The sequence below is a fragment of the Fonticula alba genome (genome assembly GCF_000388065.1).
Source record: "Fonticula alba strain ATCC 38817 unplaced genomic scaffold supercont2.8, whole genome shotgun sequence".
NCBI classification, from domain to species: domain Eukaryota; order Rotosphaerida; family Fonticulaceae; genus Fonticula; species Fonticula alba.
The window spans coordinates 693,960-701,310 of NW_009242978.1; the positions used below are offsets into that span (position 1 = coordinate 693,960).

Below are 7,351 nucleotides of genomic sequence, written 5' to 3' on the forward strand. Positions count from 1 at the left end.
GCTCCCCGTCGCTGCCCCCCCCCCCCCCCCCCCCTTCAGGCGCATGGCGCGGCCCCTTGCGCGGCTCCTTGCCAGCCGGAGCGCTGATGCTCTCGGGGGCCCCTTCCTTCCTCCGCCCCCCCCCCACCCCCCCCCACCCCCTTCGCGGCGGCAGTCGCTCCAACAAGGATGCCCTCTTCCAAGCCGGCGACCGTGTGCTGGTCGTCAGCCTCATGGGAATGATGACCCACGCGGCGCAGATCACCCACATGCAGGAGCTCGTGCACGCGTGGCATCCGGGCTTCGTCACCCGGGCGGAAGAGGAGCTCGTGCCGGCGGCCCTGCGCATTCATCTGAACACCATCCAATCGCCCGGCCAGGGGGCCGGCTCGCCGGCCACCTCGCCCACGGCCCTGCTGGCTCGTCTTCTGGGGAAGTTCTCCCCGGACTACATTCTGTCGGTCATCCGGTCGGAGTTCTTTCGCGACCGGATGTTCGAAACCCTCTGGACCATGCAGGCCCTCAACGAGTCGGCTCTCAGCTTCTACATTGGTCGGCTTTCGGAAATTGCCTCCGAGAACCGGTGCGTTGCTCGGCCGCCGTCTCTTCCCTTCTGTCTGTCTGTCTGCCTGTCTGCCGATCGGTCTGCCTGTCTGCCGATCGGTCTGCCTGTCTGCCGATCGGTCTGCCTGTCTGCCGATCGGTCTGCCTGTCCTTCTCTGCGCCTTCTCCTCCCTCTCTTGGGCATTGGTCCAAGTGCTTTACCGCCTCGTTGGCCATGCGCGCACTCGCTGACCCGCCGTCTTGGGCCGCGCCCCCTCCCTTCCCGCCCGTCCATCGCCCGCACCCTAGTCTACTCTCCTCGGTGTCCTTCGGCCCGGGGTCGCCGCTGCAATCCAGCAGCGGGTGCGTGGTCCAGCTGCGCGAGGCGGTCGGCGCCTTGCCGGAGGTGGCCATCCCGCTGGAGCAATGCATCGCCACCGAGGCGGCCCTCCCCGTGCTGCTGGTGGCTCAAATCCTCGGGGCCACGGACTTCCTGATGGAGATCACGGACAATCTGGGCGCCGGGGCCGGGGCCGCGTCTGCCCCGGGCGAGGCTTTCCTGCTGGCGCCCACTGCGGCTCCGGCTGCGGCCACAAGCCGCTCACGTGCCGCCACGGTCACCGAGGGTGGTCCCCCGATCCCGGCGGAGCTCGCCCCGGCGGCATCCGAGCCTGGTCCTTCCCCGGCGGAGGAGTCCCTCCTGGCGAAGGAGCTCTCCTCGCTCCCCTCGTCCTTGGGCCTGGACCTGCTGTTCGATGCGCCCTCCAAGGGGGGCGCCTCCTCCGGTGCCCGGGCGCCCGGGCGCCATTCGGCCACTTCCGTTCTGTCCCTCGATCCGACCGCCGGTGCGTGCCGGTGTCTCTCCCCGGGCCCTGCTTTTTTCCCTCCCGCCCGAGGCCCGGATCAGCCAAGGCGTCCACCACCCCCTTCACGGCCAGGCCAGTGTGGGCATTGGTGTGCTGTGTCTTTTTCCTCTTCCCTGGCATTTCCTACCTGTCCCATCTGACATGGTCTCCCTGCTCTCGCGCTCCCCCCCCCCCTCTGTGCCCCTACTGCGCATCTCTCTCTCTCTCTCTCTCTCCCGCATTTCTTCTTCTTCGCCTGTCTCCCCCCCTTTGGCCAGACTCGGTGGCGGAAATCCCGGTTCCTGTGCGGCGAAAGAAGAAGAAGAAGAGCCGCGATGAGGCCTCACCTCGGCAGCCCTCGGCCCGGGCGTCCCGGCGGTCATCGATCACCTCGTCCGAACCCAGCGGCAGCAGCGGCGGCCTGGACACGCCATACATTGCCACCCCCCCGTCGGCGCCGGAGGATGCGGTCAGTGCGGCTCTCACACCGGCGCCGATCATCAACATTGACACAGGGTCCATGGATGGGCCGGTTCGGGTGTCCAAGAAGGCCACCACAGCCAGGGTTGATGGCGATGTCGCGGCGGCGGCGGTTGCCATCCCCCGGCAGCGGACCAAGTCCCGGACCAAAGCGCCACCGGCACCACCCGAGTTGCCGGACTCGCCGGTGCTGGTGACCGCGGACCCACCGACGGCGCCGGTGGCATCGCAGTGCCCAGCCGACGAGCCGGCTTCCCCAGTTGGCAGCGGCAGTAGCAGCAACAGCGGCGGCGGCGGCGGCGGCGGCAAGGATGCCGGCATGCCGGTCGGCCCACATGACTCCTTCACGGAGATCTCGGACTTCTCCACACCCGACTGCAGCCTCCCCTCGAGCCCGGGGCTCCCGGCGACCGAGGTGGGTGCCGCTGGCTCGGACTCGGGCCCGGGCCCGGGCCCGGCGGTCTTGCCGGTGCCGGTTGTCGAGGTGACCGACTGGCAAGCTGGCCATCCGGCGGCTGGCCGGGACAAAAAGCCCCCCTCGAAGGATGCCTCGCGCGGCGGCAAGACGACCCGGATAAAGTCCACCTCCCGGCGGGGGTCCGTGAGCGGCCCCCCGCCGGCGGACGTCCAGCCGGAGTGCGGTGCCGCCACGCGGGCGAGCGAGTCCGCCGGCCTCCTGTCGCCGGAGGGAGGGGACCTCCTGGCGGTGGACATGCCGCCGGTGGTTCGCGTGGGATCCGGCTTCGTGGACCCGCCTGATCCCTTCTCCCGGTTATCGGTGGCGGCTCCGCGCGACTCGACCCTTTCCTTCCCCGATGCCCTGGACCTCTCGTCGCCGGAGCTGCTGGACGCCGAGTACCTGGCCGAGGGGCAGGCGGCCAGCGCGCGGTCCTCCAGCTCGGGCTCCTCGAATCGGGCGTCGTCGGTGACCACGGCCGCGGTCCTGCTATCCTGGGCCGACACCCGGAAGGGGGAGGAGCCTGCCTCGGGCCCGGGGCCGACGGAGGCCGAGGCGCCCGCCTCCGACTGGGACATCCTGGCACCGGACACCTTCGCCACCAAGCACTTCATCACCATGCCGGAGTACATCCACCACCAGGTGGCCGATCCGTTCCTGCGGGAGTTCCAATTCTCCGAGCCCTTCATGGCCCTATTTTTCGATGACGGCCTGGTCCGCGAGGAGGTCCGGTACCTGCCGTTGCTGTACTCCGACGCGCCGATCTTCGCCCTGGACCAGGTGGCCGGGCGGAGCCCCGAGGACTTTGCCATCCTGCTGCAGTCGGAGCCGAGCGTCATCCGCCGGCAGGCGCCCATCAACTCCCCGGACAGCGGTCTGCTCCTGTCGACCCTCAAGTCGGCCGTGTGGCTGGGCTCGCGAACCAGCGAGCTCGTGGCCAATGCCACCAGCCTCCCCTGGCATCCGGGCAAGTACATGGCCCGGCAAATTGGGCAGTTTTGTGCGTTTGGCGCTTGCCCCGCCCTCGGCCCTGCCCGATGGTCTCCCTTCTTTTGCGCCCCTTCCCCCGGCCTCCGGGCGCCGTGGAGTCTGGCCGCCCGTCCGCTGGCCCATGCCGGTCGCGGCCCCACTGACATCTCCCCCCCCCCCCCCCCCCCCGCCCCTGGCATTCGGTCCCTGCCACAGATGAACAGTCCCCCTTCCAGGATCGCACGTCCCCCACCACTCTCATCTCGGACTTCCACAAGCTTGTGACCCATCTGAATGAGGCCTACATGCGGGACACGGTGGTCACCGACCTGACGCCGGATGGCACCCTCCGGACTTACAAGGTGCGCCTTTTCTCTTTCGGGCCCCACCCCCCTTGCCTCTCTGCCATCGGGGTCGCTGGCCTGGCTATGGCCGCTGCTGCGGGTCCGGTGCTCTCACACACACTCCTCCTCCTCCTCCTCCTCCTCCTCCTCCTCTTCCGGGCATGTGTGTGCGTGCGTGCGCGTGCGTGCGTGTTGCCCGGCCCAATCCCGGCCCGCGTGCAGCACATCGGCTCGGGCATCTCCGCGCCGGCCCCCCAGAAGGAGGAGCCGCTGATGGCCTGCTTCTTCTGTTCACACCCCATCAGCACCAATCCGCCGCTGGAGTCGACCCTGCGCACGGCCTTCGCTCGGAAGCTGGTCTCCTCGGCCAATCGCCTGCGGGACACCCTGCTGCAGGCCGATGCCGATGGGGCGGATGGGGCCATCCAGCCGGCCTTCGCCCCGGTGAAGGCGCACTACTGTCACTTTTCGGAAAAGTGGATCTGCGGCGGGTGCCTCTCGCCGTCCAGCTTCCCGATCCCGGCGCGCGTGGTCAACCGCCACGATGTCACCCCGCAAACGGTGTCCCTGATTGCGGCGGCGGTGCTGGCCTTTGGCTGGCACCTGCCGGTGTTGGCGCTGACCGGCGACTCGGCGGATGCTGCCCCGGCGGCCGGCGACCGGCGGCCCTCGCGCGTGGATCAGGCCCTCCTGCTGACGCGGCGTCTGATGGCCAGTGTCCAGCGGACCATGAACGGCATCATGCTCAATCGCCAGTGCGTCTTTGGCCCGGTGCAGCAGGTGATCGGGAAGCGCGTGCAGGCGCCGATGCCGGTCTTCCGCCGGGCGATGGACGATGTCGACGGGGGGCCCCTCGCGGGGGGGCATCCGGCCGACATGGAGCCCGAGGCCGACGGGCCGGCCTTTGGCCAGCTGGTGGATCCGGCTCGGCTGCCGGAGGCCGCGCGCCCGGGAACCGGGCAGGGGGCCGTCTTCGCCGCGGCCGCCGGTCCGCGGTACCTGCTGTCGCTGGCGGAGTTCGTGTACATCATCCGCGACCAGGCCCCCCCGCCGGCGCTGGTGGCCCACGTCAACCAGGTTGCCCAGCATGTTCGGTCATGCAGCACGTGCACCGAGCGCCAGGGGTCCTTCTGTTTGAAGCCCGGGTGCCCATGGCCGCGGGGGATCCTCTTCCACTTCGATGCCACGGATTTGGTGACCGTTTGCCCGCGCTGCCGGAGCTGCTACCATGCCCGGTGCATCGGCCCGTCGGCCCTCGAGTCGTGTGTCATCTGTGCCCGGCGGCGAAAGGCCGCCACCTCTGTGGCTGCCCCGCCCTCCTCCCCGGGGGGCAGCGCATGAGCCGTGTCCTGCCACCCGCGCCCGGGCCGCCCCCCAATGCACGCTCCATGCTTTCTCTGCCTGCCGCCCTGCCATTGTTTCTTTGGGTCTTTTTTTTCCGGCTCTGTCCTCGTGTGTGTGTGTGTGTGTGTGTGTGTGTGTGTGTGTGTGTGTGTGTGTGCATGTCTCCCGCGGGCGCGCGCGTGCGGGGCCCGGGTGTTTGAGCAGGGGTGGGCCGCGCTTTTGCCGGTGCTTGCCTGCCGCGGCGGCAGGACACAGGTAATGCCGCGTGCCTTTTTTTTTTTGCTTCCCCGGTGGGTCATCTTGTGTGAGACCTGTCCGAGCGCAGTTGGGCACGCCCTGTCTGCGGCCAGTGTGGTCGCCCCCGCTTGCCATGCACATCATGGAGTTCCGCCCCCTCCCCCCCCCCCCGGCCCCTGGCCAAAGCACAGGCACCACACTACCATCATATTCAGGACTCTGTGTATAATTTATTAGGGGACCCAATCACATATGCCACTCGCCGGCTGTTCTCGGTCTCTCGCGCCCGGCAGGGAAGAAGGCATGCGAAAGAGAGAGAGGAAGAGAAAGAGAGGGCCGCCACGACACGAGGGAGGGCCCACGTCGCTTGGGGGGAGCGACACGGAAGGGCACTGCGCCGCATGCGCGAGGGCACGCCCCCAGAGGAGGGGGCGGGGGGAAAGAGAGTGGGCCATGGGAATGAGCATGCGCGGCGGGCGCTTACTTGGAGCTCAGGAGGACAACCTCGAACTTGAGCTTGGCGTTGCGGGGGAATGTCAGGCGGGGCACCGGCGGCACCGTAGGCGAGCGGGGCGGGGATGGTCAGCATCCGGCGACCACCGGGGCGCATGCCCTCGACACCGAGGTCCCAGCCGCGGATGACCTCGCCGGCACCGAGGCGGAAGGAGAAGGGCCGGCCACGGGGGAGGTTCGAGTCGAAGACCTTGTTGTTGCTGGCCAGACGCCCGGTATAGCGGACGGTGACGTTCTGCCCGCGGGTGGCAGGCTTGCCGGAGCCGACCTCGACATCCTCGACGATGAGGCCATTGCCGAAGGTCTTGACCATGGGCTTGGGGGCAGCCTCCTTCTTGGCGGCGGCCTCCTTGGCAGCGGCCTCCTTCTTGGCAGCGGCCTCCTTCTTGGCGGCGGCCTCCTTCTTGGCGGCGGCCTCCTTGGCAGCGGCGGCAGCGGCCTCCTTCTTGGCGGCGGCCTCCTTGGCGGCGGCGGCGGCCTCCTTCTTCTTGGCGGCAAAGTCCTCGACCTTGGAGCGCTTCTTGGCGTTGGTCTGGGCGCAGGCGGCAACGGGGAGGGGGGTGTGCGTGCGTGCGTGCGTGTGTGTGTGGGGGGGGGAGAATACAGGAGGGCGGTAAGTCACAAGGCCGGGTTGCAGGCAGAGCGCGGGGTGATCCGCGCGCGCGGGAGGAGACCCCCGACGACGGTGGCGGCGCGGCGGGGGCAAGGACGCACGGTCTGCTCCTCGTCATCGCTGTCCTCCTGGCGGCGCTTCAGGGCGCTGGTCAGGGCGTTGTAGAGCTGCTGCTTCTGCTCGGGAGTCAGGACGTCATCATCGTCATCGTCCTCGTCGTCCTCGTCGTCGGAGTCCATGTCGACCGGGTTGCCTGGAGGGGGGGGGGGGGGGGGAAGCAGAAGACGGGAGACGAGATTACAAGGTCTACGGGGTGCAGGGGGGGGGGGGGGGGGGGCATGGCATGGTGTCAGAGTTGTGTACGCGAAGAAGATGAAGGGAGGATGCAGGGGGCGAGGGTAACACCGCGGGTGCTCTGCTGTGGGCGCACCGTCCTCGTCGACCTCAACGATGCGGCCTGACACACACGAAGATGGTGCAACAGATGGATGGGCATGGGATGATGTCAGCAATGGAGTGGCCAAGGTACACTCGCGTGGTGGCAAGTGATGGCTCGCATAAGAGGGGGGGGGGGAGGAGAGGGCCAAGCATGGGCGCACCGTCATCATCCGAGTCATCATCATCGGAGTCCTCGCTGCGGACAGGGGCGGCGGCGACAGGGGGGAGGAGAAGGGAGGCAGGGGGTGTCAGCAGCAGAGCGGCGAGGCGGGGAGGGGTGCGCGTGCACGCGCAGCAAGAGGCCCCCACCCCCCGGGGCGACAAGCAAGCAGGGTGCGCGTTACATCTCGTGCGAGGAGGCCAGGAAAGGGGAGGGGACGAGCGGAGGGGGAGAGGAGTCATACTCATCGTCAACGATGAAGCCGTCATCGTCCGAGTCGCCGGAGTCGTCGTCGCTGTCGAGCAGCTCGGCATCATCGCTGTCGGCGTACTCATCGAGATCGTCGATGGGGCCGAGCTCCTCGTCGGGGACGAAGTAGCCGGTCAGGTGGACAGCGCTGGGAGTTGGTACGCGCGGGGGGGGGGGGGG

At 68.8% G+C, this 7,351-nt stretch overlaps 2 protein-coding genes across 2 annotated transcripts; both read left to right on the forward strand.

Annotated features, from left to right (window-relative positions):
- Nucleotides 1-221: 221 nt before the first annotated feature.
- Nucleotides 222-5,019, forward strand: H696_04811 (hypothetical protein; the record flags this gene model as incomplete). The annotated part of the gene is made up of 5 exons (XM_009498676.1): nt 222-562; nt 832-1,367; nt 1,646-3,304; nt 3,490-3,635; nt 3,840-5,019. 5 exons carry the CDS (start codon nt 222-224, stop codon nt 4,956-4,958), a joined length of 3,801 nt encoding a protein of 1,266 aa, XP_009496951.1. The 3' UTR covers nt 4,959-5,019.
- Nucleotides 5,020-5,406: 387 nt separating this feature from the next.
- H696_04812 (hypothetical protein) lies at nt 5,407-6,072 on the forward strand. Its single transcript, XM_009498677.1, has one exon. It carries the CDS (start codon nt 5,451-5,453, stop codon nt 5,838-5,840), a length of 390 nt encoding a protein of 129 aa, XP_009496952.1. The 5' UTR covers nt 5,407-5,450; the 3' UTR covers nt 5,841-6,072.
- Nucleotides 6,073-7,351: the final 1,279 nt, after the last annotated feature.